The sequence below is a fragment of the Varroa destructor genome, unplaced genomic scaffold (assembly GCF_002443255.2).
Source record: "Varroa destructor unplaced genomic scaffold, Vdes_3.0 BEIS01000007.1, whole genome shotgun sequence".
Lineage (NCBI taxonomy): Eukaryota > Metazoa > Arthropoda > Arachnida > Mesostigmata > Varroidae > Varroa > Varroa destructor.
Window position 1 is genome coordinate 771,537 of NW_019211460.1, and position 20,221 is coordinate 791,757.

At 39.6% G+C, this 20,221-nt stretch overlaps 1 protein-coding gene across 5 annotated transcripts in view; it reads right to left on the minus strand.

Moving 5' to 3' along the window:
- The window catches only part of LOC111254064 (band 3 anion transport protein-like), a 59,784-nt gene that overhangs the window by 28,561 nt on the left and 11,002 nt on the right, over nt 1-20,221 (minus strand). For all 5 annotated transcript variants that reach the window (XM_022814537.2, XM_086975619.1, XM_086975620.1 and 2 more), the window contains exons 2-8: nt 12,322-12,525; nt 7,723-7,925; nt 6,723-6,822; nt 6,362-6,444; nt 5,943-6,047; nt 5,052-5,113; nt 3,536-3,696 (exon numbers count right to left, since the gene is read on the minus strand). In XM_022814537.2, the coding sequence (XP_022670272.1) occupies nt 3,536-3,696; nt 5,052-5,113; nt 5,943-6,047; nt 6,362-6,444; nt 6,723-6,822; nt 7,723-7,925; nt 12,322-12,525 (918 nt within the window). The remainder of the gene's footprint in view (nt 1-3,535; nt 3,697-5,051; nt 5,114-5,942; nt 6,048-6,361; nt 6,445-6,722; nt 6,823-7,722; nt 7,926-12,321; nt 12,526-20,221) is intronic.

Here is a 20,221-nt window from a genome sequence, read left to right on the forward strand (position 1 = left end):
TATATGTAATAGGTTTATTTGTAAATATGTGTAGTCAGTTTTCATTGACTCACAATGATGCACACTGAAGCGCGCAGCTAGACGAATGTAACTATCCCCCTGTCAGAGATATTTCGGGTAAGTGTTTAGTGAAATATAAGTGTAAAAACTTATCAATATGAAAGGACTCAGCTCAGCATTATACAAATTGTGTTCGAGAACGAAGATTTACACAACGAAAGATTAATACTATAAATACTTCTGAAATTTTTTTTAGGACTGATCGGATCCATGAAGTCCTGTTAGGGTCCAAGAAGTCATTCCACGAGCATAGTGACTTGTACACAGAAGAAGTGCTGTGTAAGGGAACTTTTCAAGTATCTTCTTTATGCATTATCAATATATATATATATATATATATATATATATATGGACTAAACCATCTAAAAACGTTACTTTTTTGGCTGGTGAACCAAACCCATATCATTCAAAAATATAGGGGTTCTGGGAGACCATCAAGTGTGAGTGGGCACTTCGGGTGACACGCTTAAAAGCACGTGCTGTTCTGTTTGAGCTCTATTTGACGATCGGGTACATGCGTCACTGGTACACACCACCAACTGGTAATCATATGCGATTTCTATTTTATTGTGCCTTTTCGAATGGCTCTTCTGATAGCGTTTCTGTCGATTTCGTTGTACAGTTACCAATTGTTGCATTGCGAATGAATAAACGGCGTTTGTCAGACACACTGGGATTACTTTATAAACCGGAATGAGTGTGATGCGTCAGCAATTATGCAAAAAAACATCAGTAGATTAATTCAATGAACTTATCTAAGCTTGTTTGAAATTAAGTTCTCGAAAAACTTGACCTGTAGCGTAGTTTGCTGGGTACAGCATTCTATTAACGTGATAGCGCCTATCCGATCTTGAAGTTTTGAGAGTTATCTGCTTTAAGCGAATAACAAGTTGAACGTTCTCATTGATACCATTCTCAGGGGATGTTCTTATTTATAGCTGCCGGAACAGCCCCCAATCAAATGTAGTTTAAAGATACGGTACTTTGGCCAGCCATAGCGCTACAAACACCAAAAAAAAAAAATTCGTTCCCATAGATCGTGTTGTTTAGCCCTAAACGTTTGTGGCACGCGGGGAATAGCGTCCGTTGCGCAACTACCGCCTATTGAATTATTCATGTATCTGCTTATGTAACTTAAAGTTAGACGAGAGCACACTGAATTATGACACAATCGTCAGATATGGGTGACTTCCGTGGCTGTAACGATAGTTTCAATACTTTGCCTTATCTAAGATGCTAAAATTCTCGGCGATACTATCGGTGTATAGCTTTGTTGCCGGCTGAAAAGGCCTTCGGGACACGGGGCGTGGTCTGGGTTCGTATCCGGCCGTACACATTTTTGTATTCATCTAGCAAAAATTATACTGCAGTTGTCAAACAAGCACGAACACAGCCATAATTTCCGCCACTGTTCGGTCCCTTGGGATTTCCTGCGGAGTTTAATGAATTCTATATCGCCGAGCTTGGTAGATAGAGACGAGGTCACTTTTAAAAACAGAGGCCAAAATCAGAAATTTCAATGAGCTCAATAAGCTCGGCTTTGGTCATGAATACGAAAATGTTTAAACCATACACACGGTGCGTAATGGGCTCCAATTAACGTCGGCCCATCGCGTGCTCCATAATATGACAGCTAAAAAACTGAAAAAAACGTATATGTGTAGCACAGCGGGCTACTACACACCGTTGCCGAATATTGTCCACTAAAAATATGTAAAAGTTAAAGATTTATCATTGAGCCGATCATCTAACCCGCGATGGACAGACACAGTGGCTGGCGTCAGGTTAGCGGCGCAAATACAGCAACCGAAAGGGTCTGGTAATGAGTTGATAAGTTCAGCAATTACTTGTGTAATATAGCAACAAAGCTATCATACGTCAATGGCGGAAATATATTCAGCCCCATAAGGTAACAGAAGCTAAGGTGATTAGACAGACTTTTGCCATCACTTCTAGGTGTGCATTTTTCTATAGATGCTCTCGGAATTAATAGAAAAATCTAACGTGCCGCGGAAACTGGAAGCGCGCTATTTTCCAAAATCAGCCTTAAAACGCATTTCAAATCTGCTAGTAATTCTAGCACGGAGAAAACTAAAGAACCCTATTATTTGTTTGTCGTATCAAGAGGATATACTTTCTTGATTTTAACTGAAGTGGGCTTGGGCCCATTTCCACGGGAGTACCTTATATGCATAAAAATTTTAGCAGCTATCTAATATGTCGTTTCGCGAATATCGGTCATACAAGTTGTTTGTTTAGGTTGGGCAGACATTGTTCATAGTGGCAGCGTTATGCGCTGATACCCAAAGCGATACTGACCTATCTTAGATAGTTGTTGTTAGGAAGCTGGCCACATGGGTTTTCGGACTTACTTGCCTGTGTCGTCCTTACAAGGACAGGATCATCCGCACGACCTGGCGTGCCCTCTACTGTAGGTCTGTGATTGAATAGGTTGTGACGATGATCTCAGAGGAGACATACTAGATAGAAGCCGTTAGGGAAAGGTGGGCGGCCGAAGTCTTGTTCCCAAATGCCAGCTCCCGAAGCGTGTCTCATTGCTTAACGAGAGCCGATTGAGGCAGAGTATTCGTTTCGGTTATAAATGCCAAGGCGATGTTGGATATTCGAACGATACTCCTTCTTATTAGTAAGTGTGTTCTTTGTCACAGGATGGTGGAACTAATGACAATGCTCAAAATCTACTTGGCACGAATCACTCAAACAAATAGTTTTTCATTAATATGGCTATATGAAAATATTCATAGAAAAATGTTTACTCTTAAGTCATCTCCAAACGAAATACCAAATATAATATGCTTTATTTCACAGCCGAGTGAAACACTGTTGGTTAAGGACGTAAGACCTTTGTCGCCGTATATGCTGTTAAGAAAAACGGGATGGTCCTGATCGCTGCCGCCTATAGTGTTTGCCAGTAATATATACAGGGACTAAAGACATCATTACAAGCAATGATACGCTGTTCGATCATCGCGGCTCGCCATATTCTACTCAATCGCTGCTGTTCCGCTCAGACGAAAAACGCATTTCATGGGGGGAAATAGGGGACATGTTTGTATATATGAAGTTGAATTAGTGAGCCGTTCATGGCCACATGAGAGCGTAGTAGCTAATGTTATTAACTGCTAAATGTTTGTATACGTGGTCCAGTCGGGGGTACGCTTTGTTTCGTATCGAGAGTCTGTTCTCTGAAGTAATGGTTTAAGTAGCGAATGTAAAATAGGGAATAAAAAAACGTTACCGCTAAAATAACGACAGTATGGTTGATAAACGGTGTCCAAATTCACTTTAGCTCAATTAAGAGCTTTATACATTATTACAAAATAATACAAAGACACAGTATTATTGCTATTAGACTTTTACTTTACTATCAGACTACTTTAATGATATAAATTAGCAATCAACTGTTCCTTTGGTTTTTGTTGTGGACGTAAATCAGCTATTTTGTTGCTCAAACCTTTTTGGCAACGACTTGTGGATGACAGGCGTTTCCATCGCTACCCTGGGTCGCCTTATCGTCTTTATCGATATCCTTGAGATCTTTAGATGGCGCCCTCTGGGGCACTGCTCGGTGGATTATGTGTCTCCTGAAACCACGAGGGTCCTCGAACCGATGGCCTGTATAGGGTAGATAGATTAGACAGAACAATAGCACACGTCAAACAATTAGCTGAGCCTGTTGGGCGGTATCGTACCCGAACTACCACGTTCAAGAAAAAGCATATTAACTGTTAATTAACGGGGGCTAGGGGTTGCGGAGGCACGCCAAAGGCCAGATAAGGCCCGGCCAAGGTGTCTGTGGTGGCGGTGAGTCGATCCACGGTGAGTCAGATCTCACGATTAAACGCTATCGTTTAGAAGAAGACTGATTGAAAACACACGCTTTGCTCTATCGGCATGACAGCCGGGCAGTATTAGCACACAGGGAACCAGTCGATGCCTGACTCAAGAGACCAATTACTACTTTTCGGTCTCTAATTGCATCCCACTAAATTAATTAGAGGACGGCCGATGTGAGCATATCTTGAAAATGCACTTTATAACCCTATCAGCTTATATTATATAACCGACAAGTCCTTTGTTGCATCGCTCGAGATTGCCATAGACGGGCCCTTTTTCACATAAAAGATAATCCACTGCTAGTGTGTACACCTCGGTCTATATAATTTCAGTCATACACGAACTGTTAGCACAACATAAGTAACTTTTTTTGCTCGCTCAGATTATCTAATACGTGTCATTGATGGCACATAGTAAAGCAGTGACCCCTGATCCTATTCAAGCAGAGGGACATCATACTGAAAAACTATAATTTTCAATAAGTGAAACATGAAACAAATGCGACGATATTTTGTTAACTTAACGACATCTGGTTGAAGTTGCTTGACAAATTACACATCTAAATGTATAGTAAAGGACATGCCATGTCAAAGAAATGATCGATTACTCATTTTAATTATATGTACGATGCTTCGACCATAGGCCCATCTACTTCAGATCAATGCAGGATCTCGGCCAAGTTTGTGCCCCAGCACCAATTGAGTGATAAGCTGATTTATTCGGGGATGGTCTACGTAATAGTTCAGTGGTAAGGTGTTTGCGTATTACTCCTGAAGGCTTGTGGAGGTTTCGAGCCCGACGTAGACACATTTCGTTTTGTGCTAAGGGCGGGTGTCTGGAGCAATACCACATGGCAGTATTGCACGTAAAACTTTTATAACTTAGCAGAATAAATTTCGTAAAGCACAGTTCGAGCGGAGCTTAGCTGCTGTTTGAAAGTGAAGACGCCTGGGCATATTGCGAAAACTTGCGCTAAGCCGCCCAAATCCCGGGAATATAATGTCCTAAATATGGAGCCTGCTTGATCGAAGCCTAAATCCTAGACTTTCGCCTATTAGGCTAAGCCTACGTTTTTACATTTGTAATTCATTGCGCATTCACACAATTCAGTTCTATTTAAATAACACACTTACTAAGTAGATCTTCCTGATCGATACTAGATAGTAATCCACCAAACTCGTCATCCAGCCGATACCTGCAATTGAATATTGATGTCAATCATTTTTTTGTTGCTGGCACTCAAGACCATATCTGCTGCTGACCGTTTCCAAAGTAAGTTAGCCTTTTTTTGGTCCCGAGTTAACTTCCACTACTACAGGCTTATGTTGAAAATCATTTTATATATCGCTCAGCAGAGTGGCAAATTTTCTAAGGATGCAAAGATGTGTACCTTAAACGATTATTTTCTGAACTGTTACTGTAAGACCGGCAACCTTAATGTAAGGATTCTTTTAGGATATATAGGGACAGGGATTTCAAAACGTTTAGCTGTAAATCAAGTTCGAGAATGTTGGGCCTGACTTTTGGTATTTGTCACTGCATTGCGAGATTTCGGCCAGCGTCTCCTAACTGCAGAAACATTCTTTCAATTGACATGTTTTTACGTCTAGGTCGCGGTTGAAGTTTGTCTTAATATTACTAACATGGCTGGCCAAAATCCCCTTTGATTTAACTATTTTACAGTATCCGAAATATTTAACAATTGCAAATCTGGCTCTGATAGCAAATTTACAAACCCAAGGATAGTGCTACGAAAAGAATAAGGGCTTTTTATCCTATCAAACATATCTTTTTAGACATAACACCGATTTCTTCTATAGCAATCACTATTCTATATATGATTTATACTTATTATAAAGTTTTATGATCAAGCAACTTGCTATAAATTGCAAATAACATATATATACATATGGATGCAAAAATATACTCCTGAGTACATTATTCTCCTGACTACAGATTCATCTAGGTTCCACAAAGCGGTAATACCGCGATCTGTGCCTGCCGCAAGCGCTGCAAGAACAAACCTATTAGCGGGATTGTAGGAGTTGTCGTTGTTCTGCGAATCCCTGTGTCCATCCCGCGAGGGCTGGTGATAAGCGTGAAAACGATGAGGACGCCCCGATGCGTGTCTAAGGGAAACAAATAGTAATACGGGCACGACCCAGTAAAGAGACGGTTTAAATATAACGTATAAAACAAGTTGATCACATTCTTTAACCAATGTCTGATTAGGGCTTTGCAGGAAAATTCAAGAAGCAGCCCTGAGAGGTTTATCGTTTAGTTTTCTCATTGCTTAAAACGAGGTAGGAATTCTATGAAGCGTTACGTGAATGGCACGAGTCAATTTTGACAACTATAATTTCAGAAGTCGAATTGCTTTATAAATGCACAATCTTGAAATCCCCGGTAGCTGATAGGTATACAAGCAATACGCATTTCTAACCTGTCTCGAGTATGCTCACGAAGCTTATCCTTTCGCTCGCGGCCGCCAGGATGACTTTCCTCATCGCCGATAATGAAGCCGACCTTTATAAACAAATGAAATAGAAGAAAAATGAAGTTACAAGGTCGGCTATTACGTCGCTCTGCTCGATGCACTGCTTCTGGCTAATGCTTTCCTATTGAATTTGCGTCGGTAATTGTTTTTAATGCCCCAAATTGACACCTTCTTCTTAGTTAATACAACGTAGCAATTGTAGGGTTATAAGAATAAACTTAGTCTTCTCCGTTGGAATGATATAGATAAACGACAATGTCCAAGTAAAAATATATGTGGCAATATATATTGCCACATAGCACTATACCTTAGGATGTTCGTCCAGGGGGTTTCGGGATCGGGGTTCAGGGGACGTAAGTGGCTCATCGCCGGTGTCCACACGATGGAAGTCTTGTACCGGTAAGCCACTGAATAAAAAGTGCGACGGTAGCAATTAGAAGAACGATTTCTGATAAATAATGTAACTTCATTAGTAAAAATTGCTTATTTAGCTAGTTCGAACTGTCCATTTCAACAATTCTATCATTATCACTCAATCTCCATAGCGACTGGATACTCGATACATACATAAATATTGAAAAATGTACATAATCATCGTTCTACTTGTGAGTAAAAAGCCTGTTCTGGCAATATTCTAGCACTGAGCAAAGAAATAAGTGTACATTCTACTACCAGCCAGTTTGGTACTTTATGATAAGGCTAAAGTAATTTTGACTGGAAGTGAATCTAACTGTTTTCTATACGCTTCGTTTATGTTGCCTAATGATTGATTTGCTTTAAAAAGATATGTTCGACACTCATACACTTGTCGTGTGACCCCCGTTGTATATTATTGATGTAACTTCAAAGCGTCTAAAAACAAGCTGTACGGTTTCGAAGCCTTATTTTTAAAGGCTTAACGCAAATATCCCTCTCTAACCGTAGGGGTTATACGTCCACTTGGTCCTGACTATTTTAACTGATATTCGAATCTGCACGTTGCTGGGATGGCCAATCAAAACTTTCTAGTTGAATAAAACTTAATTCAAGATCTGATTTATGAACCTTTGATAAATGACGAGAACAACAACAACAACGATCGTTCGAACATCGTAGGGTGTCGGTCAACGAGGAAGACGAAACGACGTCTGAGAAGACGAAGAGATAGGCGCTAGGCCTTTAACAAGGCTTGGTAGCAGCCGGACTTTACGGCCAGATTTAAGGCTTTCAGTATAGAAAAGCTAGGTGTTGCGAACGAAAGTATTAATTTATTTATAATAACACGCCTCTTGAAACGTTTGTGAGTTTCTTTGAAACCTTAGGCTCACCCTGGTGGCTCTTTAGCTTTCTTCAGTAACGACGGTCGTTTTTCTGAAGATCGATTGCCTGAGGCGCCAGTCTTGTCTTCGGTGATAGAAGCCTGACATTGACGAGGTCCTCCTAAATTGACCGTCGTTTGTTCGCTCTCCTCGTACGAAGAAGGAAGGAGCGGCACGTCAGCTCCATCGTCCGGCGAACTACCTTCGACGTCCTGAAATAAGCAGGGCTCTATTGAGTTACGTGTTAATGCAGGTCAGGCCGAAGACCGCTTTTATATGTAGAAGGTAAGCGTTTGCTGTTAATGACCCTAAAGCAAATAGGCAGCCTTGCTTAAAGGCATTAGCCCTTTACTTTCTGTTTATTAGTAGCTCACAAATGTAGGTCAAGTAAGGTTAGCGCCGGTTCGTTGTATGCCATCGGAGAAGAGTACGATCAGAGTGTTTGCGTAACTTGAGTCGTTATATGTCTCACGTCAGTTGAACAGATTTTAAACATAAATCTCATATTTGTGTACTTCATCGTCGTTCTTGCTATAGTCATCTGTTGATGCAATGGACTTCTAGACTTGTACAGGATTTCTTTCTTTCTTTCTTTCGTTAAATAACCGTAACTTTTTTGAAAAAAGTTTAACGCCAACTTCCGACATTTTAGTGAACCCTTCAAATAGAATGAAAACGATTAGTTTTCATGTAAATAGATCTGACAATAAACAAAATACTACTTTTAGCATACATACTCAACGTTAAATACATTGTTGTTTTTATGTATAGTCTTTTTTGGGATCATAACTGCAACTAACTACTGATAACTTAAATTTACTACAGGTCTAAGTGTTTAAACGGAAGTCTGAATGGTAGCTACCGTGGTAATCAGCGGTACGTCTCGGTCTGCCTTCAGCTATGGAGTTTTATAAGACAGGTACTTGATCACTTCTATAAATCTTCATCTTGAACCGAATTGCCTAGAGCTATAGTTCACGCCTATGTCGACGTAAAAACGACTAATGTGCTAATTATATTTATAACGTAACATTAATGATATGCTGGGCCGAACTATTTAGCTGCAACATCAACCCCTTTCTCTTTCTCTTTAGCCTTTTAAGGAGTGGGCGCGCCACAGCTTATATGAATGTATGTATATTGTTTACATACTCTGCAGCAGTCCGCGTACGCATAACACGTATCAACGTAACGCAAAAACAAAACAATCGGTCAAACATGTTTACAATGAAACTTTATTGCTTCATATGATAATAGAGCTTGCCATATTAGGCCAATCATATTGCGGTTCGTTGTAGGGCCGTGAAAAACGACCGACTAACAAACAAATACACTGCTACACAAAGAGATAATTATTTTTTGATATAGGACAGGAATGACCAGATCACCCTTCGGGCACCACACAACGAGTCCGCATTGCAGGGCGTCACTGGACAGTCCTGTTTATAACATAACCCTTTCTCTCTACTAGAGGAGCTAAGGCTCGTATATTACGTCAGACGACTGCGCGATAATGCTCCGAAATCGAAAAAGCTATGTGTTTACTCAATTCGAAGTAATGCGAAGCCGTTCCCACCTCTGATTCCGCCGCAGGAATAACACTATCTTCTGCTAAGCGATGTCGTTCTAGTGTTTCAGTACAGAACATACAAACATTTCTATCGATTCGTTTAGCTATCCACAATCACTGTAATTCTACTTAGTTCTGCGAATTCGGCGGCTTTTAATGCTAAACCTTGTAATCCGTAATATGACTGTATCGTTCAAATCTTAAATAGTATTCTGTATCCGTTATGGCCTCGGCTCAAATAAATGAATTGGAAGACGTCCTCTTTTGCAATAGGGACCAGTAGATGAGACTTTAACCTTCTATATAAGCTAACTTTCTTTCTGTTAGGTTTAGGTTCAGCGCTAGATATTGAAGCGATGCTTTGTTGTTATTTCTAGGTAAATGAATACTGTTTCTCTCATAGAAGTGCAAAACGAAGCATTTGGAATTTCGAAATGTTCGAAAAATTCTTTTGAGGAACTTCTGAAAAGAATATAGCGCACGATTACAAAAAGCGCGGCAGGTTTACACTATTCAAAAGAGCACACCTGTATTAACTACTCAATGCCATGCTTTATGTTCTCAGACGGATCTGTTCTAGTGGGCAGTTGTTTTCCTCTTTTAAATCGTCCTATGACGATGTACATACATATATGTATGTATGTATACAGTTTGATGCACGTGTATACAGTCGACGTTTGAGGCGGCAGTTCATCTGCAATCGTAGCAGTAGTCAAACACAAGACGAAGGGACGATATAATAATAATAGCGGCTCGGTGCGATGGTACGTACTCTAGTGGGCTTTTTTGTCTTTATTTTACTGCTGCTTCCTTTTAGTAGGGTTTGGACGGGGGTGGAAGTACGTATACACATCGTTCAAGCCAAGAAAGAACAGAATCCTCTGAAAAATCCCATCCGGCTGCCTCTTCGTAATAGTTCCTTTGCCCAGCCATTCCGTACAGATTCTATTCAGATCATATAGTATTGTCGGCGCTATGTGCTTCATTATAGACGCGTTCGTCACGACTGTATAACTCGTTTTTGACTCTTTATGCTAACATACGTTAGTGAGGTTTAACGCGTTCAGATACGATGCGTTAAGTTCATATGTAAAGCACGCCTGTTTTCGAGCTTGTGAGAGTAACTGCTATGCTTATCAACGCCTTGTTACGATATCGGTAAGTATACCATATTATCGTAGGCTTAGATACTTAGAATTGCAAATATATCCGTGTCGTCATATATCGTACATCATGGCGGCTAGTACTTCTACTTTTTGTTGTTAAATAAACTAGCTGCTTCCCTTTAGATATACAACTTATTTAAATTTAGCTAACCCACTAAAAAAAAACAATATACACATTGACTACTGGCTATTAGAACGAATATAGTAAATGCGAAAACTCTGTCTTTTTTAAACCTTTTTTTTTTAAATAGGCGTCTACATGTGGTCATATCTGCGTGTTGCTGCTAGAGGCGAGCGCTATCAAGGGTACAAATATGAAAAGTCTTACCTGTATTTTCTACAACTACCGAAGCTGAAATATACCAACTTTTATTGAAAATACGCAAACATGTTACGTTACAAATACTATCACGCCTTCTGTCATATCTTCTGTTTGTCGTACCGGCTCGCGCATTCATTTGACGAAGACATATAATCAAAGAGAGACTAAGGAAAACTCTATCCGCAAGTCATCTTATGTTCTTTCTAATAACACTGTTTGCTGAATTCGTAAGGATGAGCAGCACAGCCATCAGAAAGATGCTTTGCCCAGTGTCAAAATTGACGCTATAACCTCGCGGCCATCATCTCTAGTCGCGGCAGGAAGCACTAGTTTTTCTCACGGTGACACTTTACGGTCTAAAAAAACATCTTGGCGTCTCGCTTCGAGACCTTTTCAACACAGCTAAAGTACTTGAGCTGTGAATAGTTGTACTCTTTCGTTATGGGCGGTTTTCTCAGACCTATATATCTAACATTGCCTTGTACTCTTGAGCTGAAGTAAAAACGGCATCTACGTCTAGTGCTTGGAAATAGAAATGGAAATTGTGGTCCGTCTTGCGATGCAAAATTAATTAAAAATACGAGTCGGTATCAGATGGATTGTTATTTAGACTGTGAAGAACATGTAATACTTCCATCGACAGTATGAAAAAGACATAATCATAAAAAGCCACGAAAACTCATCATAATTGAGTAAATAAACAAATCTGAGGTATCTGACCTCAACAATAGCAACCGCTCAGCTCGATGGCTAGACTTCTTGAACAAGGAATTTTCCGATTGCTTTCGTTATGGAAGAAATAGGTTAAAAAGGATTTATAGATGTCAGATTGCTGAACAAAAATAGATGTCTGAATTTGTCACGGACGCGCGAAAGGTTGCGCTTGTCAGGACATGGAAAACATATAATTCAAGTATCATGAATCTTGCGAGAAGTTGGATCCCCTGGCGTGGTCGTACAGCAGCGGGTTTCGGCGATATAAACAGCGTTTTTGACGGCCGTCAAACGCTCGCAGGAACCTATCGAGTAATATAGTGAATGAACAACTGCCACCTAGACTATATTATAGTATACGCGAAATAGACTTTGGCGTTCTAATTCATATCTGTTATTGATAAGATTGCAAAATAAGAAAAAGTTTAGCTATACCGTATATGGTCTGCTATGTGCCAAACGAAGTATAATGGTTGGTGGGCTTCGATCTACGAAATGTATCATTATAGACAAACTGGTCCGCTAACTATACGTACAAATTTGTGAAAGGCTTAAGAGAAACGTTGCATCATTTGCTCAAGATAATTCCACTTCAGAGATGTCAATATTATACACGCTCGAGACATCGATATTTTTACTGCCTTGAGAACTGATTCATTTGACTCCAACATGGCATTACGCACGCGACCTCTGAGCTCGACGATACCTGAGTCATCAAGTATCGTCGAGCTCAGAGGTCTCGGCTCAGTATAACTGGATTGTGATTCGCCGAAGCATCACGTTAGCTATATTATCTAAGTTTATCTTTTCTATTTACAAATATATGAGTGACTTACTTTTGCCTGGTGTCCGGGAAGGCCATACGCCCTCGTACGGCTATGGGGTCCTCCAGCCTCGTTTAGTTGAAGGCTGAGCCTACCCCCGCTTGGTGTATCGTTGGTAATTTCAAGTAAGTCAAGCCCAGAGCCAGCGCGCGGAGATCCGTCGGAACTTCCAGAGTTATTATTACCTGAGCCTCGATTTCGAAGCGGCACCAGATCCTAAAAACGGAGTGATACTACATTTAGCTTGCTTGTTCCTTATGCGATTTCTGTAGCGTATTAAATTAGAGCAAATTTCATAACGATATTAAAGCTCCATCTTATTTTTCCACGTAGCTCTTGAGAAGCCCAGGTAGGATTTTTGCATTTCAGGCGCTTGTATAGTACAGTCACCAAATGATTTTATTTCTCGTTATTGCCATTGCAACTATGCTAAATTGTGTATCAATATTTTTTGTGTGTCGATCTATCTAAATCGGCACCACGTATGTATACGTGTTACGACAGCTTATAAAGGGTTACCACTTTGACTCACTTGAAGGCCATTAGACTTGCGACAGTCTGGCAAAGTATTGCAGCTCTATTGCCTTGATAACATTTTCTTTTTTCCAGTGTTCTAAAATCACAGTTAATTATTATTCTTTGAGTAATCGTGCCACTTCGTCTGCAATTCACTGTTTTTGTTTATTTCGTCAATTTGTTATTATGCAAAATTTTATATTAACTTATCGCTAACACTTTCCACTATGTATGTCAACATGACGTTCCAGAATTGAAAACAGCGAGATCCTTTGGACAGTTTTCCTCACCTATGTATATTAATTAATCAATTTTTTTCGCAGTAACGTTTTTAGTGCGCCATATTACCGGGTAAATAATTCTACACTGATCGGCAACCAGTGGTCTATTGATTGGTCTATATTCTTCTCTGATATTTTGCCGTCCCAGTTACAATATTTAGACCCTTAATTATGACTAAGTAAAACCGCTTTTTTTGGTGTTTGAATTTAATTACACGTAATTAGTGATTTGCGTTGTCACGTCTGAGCCTCCTGAAGTGGAACCGATCCAACTGCACAGACTACTATGAACTCCTTAGAAAATTAAACGTTCTACACGCCCATTAACTCTATAGACCCGACTTAGACATGAAGATAGTAATTACGGCCCAATTGGCCATCGATGTGCATAAAGATGAATAAATGAAAAAGTTTCGACGTTTACTATACGTATGATCAACGTTCAAGGAACTTAATATAATGCCCCAATCCGATCATGCCTAATAGATATATGTTATACTGTATTAGGCCAATACGAACTCTCTACGAACGTAGAAATGTCTGTCACTTACTTTAATTAAGCCTGCTGTAAGACCACTATGCCTAGAGCTTTTCTTTTATCCGAAATTACGATGCTTTGCATATATCGAATGTTTCAATAAATCATTCAATAATTCAATATAATACCCTCCACAGGACATTGGTATTTGTTTTTCTAATTATGAAACTATAATTACAACGATAAGCCTAAGAATACTGAACTGTAACCCTTTCAATGCTTCTCTGACTACTTCATTTATTAGTTTTATCATGTAATTAATTAGACCTCGCCTAGATGCGGTCCTTTCGCCGATGCTTTATTTTGCAGCAACGAAAATGAACGATGGGCGACGTTCGTTAGAGCAATTTCGTTCCCTTAATGCCGCAGCTGACATACGCTCTGAATAAAAATAGCAGATGCAGTACGCACCCGTGCTACTAGCATATGCCTTGTTATTATGCATACTGTTATATTATATACCTATATAATATATGAGGCAAATTCTACTCGTCGTGTAAAAAATGGAATTATCCTAACGCTTCAAGATATCCGAAGGGTCTTTTTTTAGTAATCAAAAGAAAAAGCTGGAAAGAAACAGAGATCATTTTCAATGGTCTACCAAGCCAGGAGTAATCTCTTTATGGTTGATAATTAATCAGATGCTTAACTGTATTCCATGTCATATTGGTTGGAAAGATGATTAGAAATGAGCAATAGAAGTATTGCTCATTACAGTAAACTTCAGATTTATTAGCTTTTCTTGTCTTGATTCTGACCCGGATTTAATCGGATAGGCCGATAGTGCTTGGCTAGCCCAGATAGGCGGTGGTGCGTCATTCAAATTCGCGCGGGCGATATCAACGGGCGCTAGCGAAACAAAATCCGACAACGTTTCAATTCAGTTATCTATGTCCGCGATAAGCCTATTTTTCTCATTCAAATGAACGAAAGAGTTGCTAGTGATATTTAAGAGCTATAGCAGACAACATTTGTACATAACATTATTATTCTGAAAATTTATTGTACATCCCTCTAACGATTTTTGATGTATATTGCCTGTCAAATCCACTGAACGATTAAGAGGATATACTTGTGTTCGGTACGCGATGCCTCTACCGTTTGTTGTCTAACACAGATCACTCACAGAGTTGATGTATATATTTTTTTTATTATTAGCACCACCAAGGTGTAGTAGCCATGAGCAGTAAGTGACAAGTTCTCGGCGGTAATAAAAAGGTATCGAAAAAGAAAAGTTTGCTCTAGACACAAGCTTGATCTCTTAAATGGCACCCTGGAACGTATCATGAAATTCTTATAGTGGCTCCTATTACACCAAAGTAAATACCTTTAAAACTTCATCCCAGGATGCTCCATTACCATTAGATTTCAACTCTTATACGTTAGAATTGTTGAAGTCTTGTTTTGGAGTATTTTGAAATGCTGTCCAGTTCTGAAACGATTACCGTATAAATAGGTCGTTTGTATCAATTAGTTAGAATTGGCGCGCTCATTTGAAATCCGTACGAACCGTTGCGGTGAGCGCTTGTTTCACTTGTCACGATTCGGCCACGTCTGGTTGTCTCTTGACCCTCCTTCTATTCGCCGACAAGAAATCAGCTAGCGTTTATACTAGTAGTAAGCATGACGATGCTTCTTCCTGCTAATTACATTTATGAAGCTCGTTTCCTACAATTGTCATTACTGTCTTCGTCGTATTAGCCATCGCTTTAAGCAATACATACATGCATAGTAGATCAAGCAGATGAAAAATTCAAACATTCTTCATGAAGTAGTCCTATGCATTCTGTAGCAAGGAGATACAAGTGTGTTTGTGTGTGTGTGTGTGTGTGTGTATAGCGCTTCGGCCAAACAAACATCTGGCGGTCGCGTTTAAAGTTGATTCAATTTATGCTTGTTAACTAGTAATTTATGAGCTAATGTAGGATTTCGACGAGTAAGTAGACGGAAAGCGCCTGGCTTTGCCTACCTATATTTCTACGCGTGATTTTCATTCGACGCTAGGGAATCTTTTATAGCTAAGTGCATTGAGTACTTAATATCGGTTGCTTGTGCATCTTTACCTAGAATATTTGTAAATGCAGTTCGTTCTCGCCTTAAGTCTCTCCACGACAGGCTAACAACAAACATTTGCTTATTTTTACTCCTGTCTCAATAGAAGAATCCTTCAGGTTTATTTTGGACTTGCTCTCCGCTTCGTAACAGAAATCACTGTGCGTGCTGAATATGGTGCTGCGGAATACTAGCTAAACAAGGGCCTGTTGTTACAATAGATGTTTGACCTAGTCTCAGGTGAATTTATACGTAGCGGACAAATGCAATGTAATGCTGAGATAGCACTCCGTTATCTAGAATAGCTACCACGAAACTGTCTTCTCTCGAAGAAAAGAATATATACCTCAGAGCCATACGTAGATCACGTAAACGAAGTGATAACCTGTTCTCATAAAATCACTTCCATTCTACTGGATTTACGCGGGCAAAATTAGGCAAGAGAACCCTATCCCTTACAACAACTTTTGAGTAGTGGGTAGCTATATAAAAGATTTCCATGGACAATGTTCCAGTGTGTCGGCCGACACCCATTTCTGAGATGTTTTAAATATGACGGCCCTTAACACGATAAACAGGCAAGTTTGTTAGCTACAAATCAAAATTGATTACCCTGCCTCAATGAGTAAGAACGTAATTACGCGATTGGTAAAAACGAGACGGGGAAAAAGATGGATGTAAACAAACATAGCTACAGATCACTCATCTGACTTAGAGGAGTCACTGACTCCAATGTTCTACGCAACTTGAGCTACTTCTTTTTTTTTTAGATAGCTACAAATAAAGTTTTGAGTACTAGGTCGGGAACTACGCTACCATTGTGGTATCAAATGGCCAACCTGCAGTTCGAGACGATCGTGTCCGCATCAAAGCTTATATGTAACGTCTCTCTACGTCCCGTCAAAAGTAGACAATTGTGTTGAGACTGTGGAGCGTCGTGCGGACTGCCCTTTGACCACCTGAAGCGCGGTGCTACGCGAGTCGTAAGATGTGCGCCTACCGCCTCGTAGCTATGCAATTTCCCTGATTAGTCCCTTCGTGTTCGTTGACAGCATTTTCCTTTTCTCATAATATACATCTCATACTTTTTTGCTCTAGTGTCTATTGATCTGATGCCTCAGATCAAAGCTGTCACCGAATTAGTATACAAGTTAGTACCATCCGCATTATTCGTTCTCGTATATATAGTGCGCCTAGATCACTCTGCTACTCGGCGGTTTCCTCCACCGCCCGCTCCAAGAGTATCGGACGTACACAGATCTATGACTTGCACGAAGAGTTTTCGCTGTATCATCATGTTTTCAGAATTTAAGCGCGATTTAAGCAAACTTTTTTCTGATAAGAGACAATGCTCCAGTATCAGTTATTGTTGCGTCTTTTGTATCTAGCCGACATTCCCTTTAACACCCGGTAGCAACATTAATTTCGCAAGTATGTCATTGTGAACATACAAGTTTTATTTTTTCACTGATATATCTATACTACAACAATAATAAGTCCTACGAAAATGCATTTCAGTTTTTTAATGCAACCTTCCTGTTAATGCTAAGATTGACATATGTATATATTTAAGAAAAAAATCAAATTTTCATCTGTTGTCTGGCGGTGCCAAAGACGATAGTTTCGCATGAACTTTGGTGTTTCTTTCTGTTACCGAGTTGATTTTTCACTAATAATTAACTAAGAAGTACATTTATTATGGGCTACAGAAACTAGAGGAAATCTTATAAGTTGTCATTTTTGGCATTAACATAAGTACGAGTTAAAACCAAATAACGATTGGGTTTCGCCTCAGTAAACAACAATCGAATTAAGCACATTAATTAGATTAAATGAAAGAACGTTAGTAATACTAAATAAATAAATATATATATATATATATCCATATATCCACAAAGAATGACCACTTATATCAGGGTGCTTGTGCTGGTGACCTCTTCTAGAAAGTAAACAAGTTCGTATTTTTGTATGATTACTTCATACTTTAATAGGGCCCGAATATCCTTATCTTCAAAGGAAAGGAAACTGGCTTGACACATATTTGAAGTTTGTTTACTATTTTCTATAATATCCCCAATGTTCTATTACAGGGAAATCACCTACCCATCGGCCATGACAATCAGTACAATCAATGAAAGCTTGCAGGACAGGAAATAAAATTGATCTATCCCCGTATCCAGTGCTAATGCCGTCACTTTCGATCCTTGTCGTAAAGAGCTTAGCGATTGCCGTTATGAAGCAATGGACACTTTTCATTACAAAAGGAGCCGCGGGGCTCAGTTTTCGGCCTGAATGTTACCTCTAAATATTACACGGGATGTACCGTTGTTCAAAAAGCAATGACAAACACTCCGAGTGTTAGAATATTGCATTTCCGCACGATGTACAGGCTAAAAACTTATACACAAAATACGTTTGAGCGGCATGTTTGAAGAACAATTATTTTGACATACCCTTGAATCAAAGATTATTATATATATATATATATATATATATATATATATATATATATAGTGCGGTGAACAATAGAAAAGTTTTTTCTAATTCGATATTTAGCTTCCGTACTGATGATGCTTCTGCCACACAACTTCTACTATTCCCTTTAGATGCGTACGTATGAAAAACAACGGCCGCCTGGCTTCTTTGCTGAGATGGTTGTTTATGGCGATCATATTCTGCTACCAGTATTTGGATCGGTATCTTCCAAATCTGTTGCTCGGGAAGTGCAATAAAAATAATTGCCAGAGAGACGTCGCCAAACAGGCCTTCATATCAATTATTTTTCTTTTACTTTGACCGTTTTGTAGTCGAAAGCATTTCCTGCAGCTACCCCGATGTGTCAATGAAGATTGAGCTTTACAAATCAGTCAAATGATATATATGCACAACGCTTAGAAGGCACACCTATACGAATGCCCCATACGACATATTCGTATGAGGCTCGCCCTAATATGCCCTAGACAAGGCCTATAATATTCAACAAAATCATAGTACGGCTTTACTATAGCCTAAGTTTAGTTATCACTAGCATGTCTCTCTACGTCGACTGATAACGCTATCGAGCACAGTCATTTGAACAAACCTACACATAGCGACGTTCCACCATAGAAGTTTATCAGATATAAAGGCAGACAGGATTAACACATCGAGAAACGTTTTTTCAATTAATCTGATTTATTGTTTATAATTATTACTCTGAATATCCGGACTGACCTGAACTAGCATCATTTTAAGCTCATAAGCCTCCGTTGTACATAGGCAACTTTTTATCGTTGCCAGCACGGTTGGTCACGAAAAATTCATGTAAGAGTTTCTTTATTTACACATAGATAGATAGATAGATAGATGCCCATACGCATTCAAATAGATCAGCTCAGCCACTAGCTACCGCAACAATTAGGACATCACTCTTGTCTCCAGCCATAGGTGCGTGTTGTACGCCAATATATATATATTCATTTTCGTATAATAACTATGCCCATAGGCTTCTATGTCTTGTTGCTGGCCAGTGGCAAAGAGTAATTATCGTTATGGTCATTTTAACCAGTCTCAGTTCTCGTGTTAGGATGTTAATTATGAGTGACGAAAATGGCCAGACTATGTTACACAGTCTCAAGCCATTCCCTGTGGGTCACGCAACAATGACCGCCGATCAATAGACCTGTTAAAAAGATCGAACATGAGTGTTTGTGCTGTACAAAGTTGCTTATAAGCAGATATTTGGATAAACAGGTGCGACTTTCGTATTGGTCCACTGATAGATTAGTGGCGACACATAGATGTTATCATCTCGATAGAATGGCGCAGACCGAGATATCTTCCATCTGCAAGTCCGTTGCGTTACATGAGCACAAGCGTACATACTTCAATCGAATTTCGATTTACCATTTATCGACAATATACGACGCATATTATGCTTGAAATTAACTAATACTGTAACAGAAATAGGATCCCGTACTTCACTGAACTCCCATTTGGTTCTTTATTGAATTTCTGACGGAACTAGAGTCACTCATATCGTTGCAGCCGACTATGCACTTTTGCTTTTTAGAAAAAAACGAAGTGCATTTGTTCGATGACGGTTATACAGCCCAGGCCAGCCTTAGCTCTGTGATATTCCTATAGAATGCAGTACGCGCGATGAAAGACCCTCCGCGACACTGCTGTATGAACGCGGCTAGAACTGAGCACAAACGATACTTGATATTAGCAGACGTGCACTCGCCCCACAACACATTGATTAAAGGCCTAAATCCAGCTCTTATAAAGCCCTATTTTATTATATCCTATGCCCGTAGGTCACGGTACGCATCCAAGGACTCACAATCTGTAAGGGATCGCAACAACGACCTCTGAAATCCAACTGCTCTTAGCCTGGAATCCACTACTATGTCAATCCAATCCATTATCTAAGTAAACAGATTTAAAACAGTCAATGAAAACACCGTGGTTTTCTAAATTGAATAAAACAATGCCGTCTCAGATCGACCTGGATTTAGGCAGTGTGGCAAAAGTAGATTTTCGA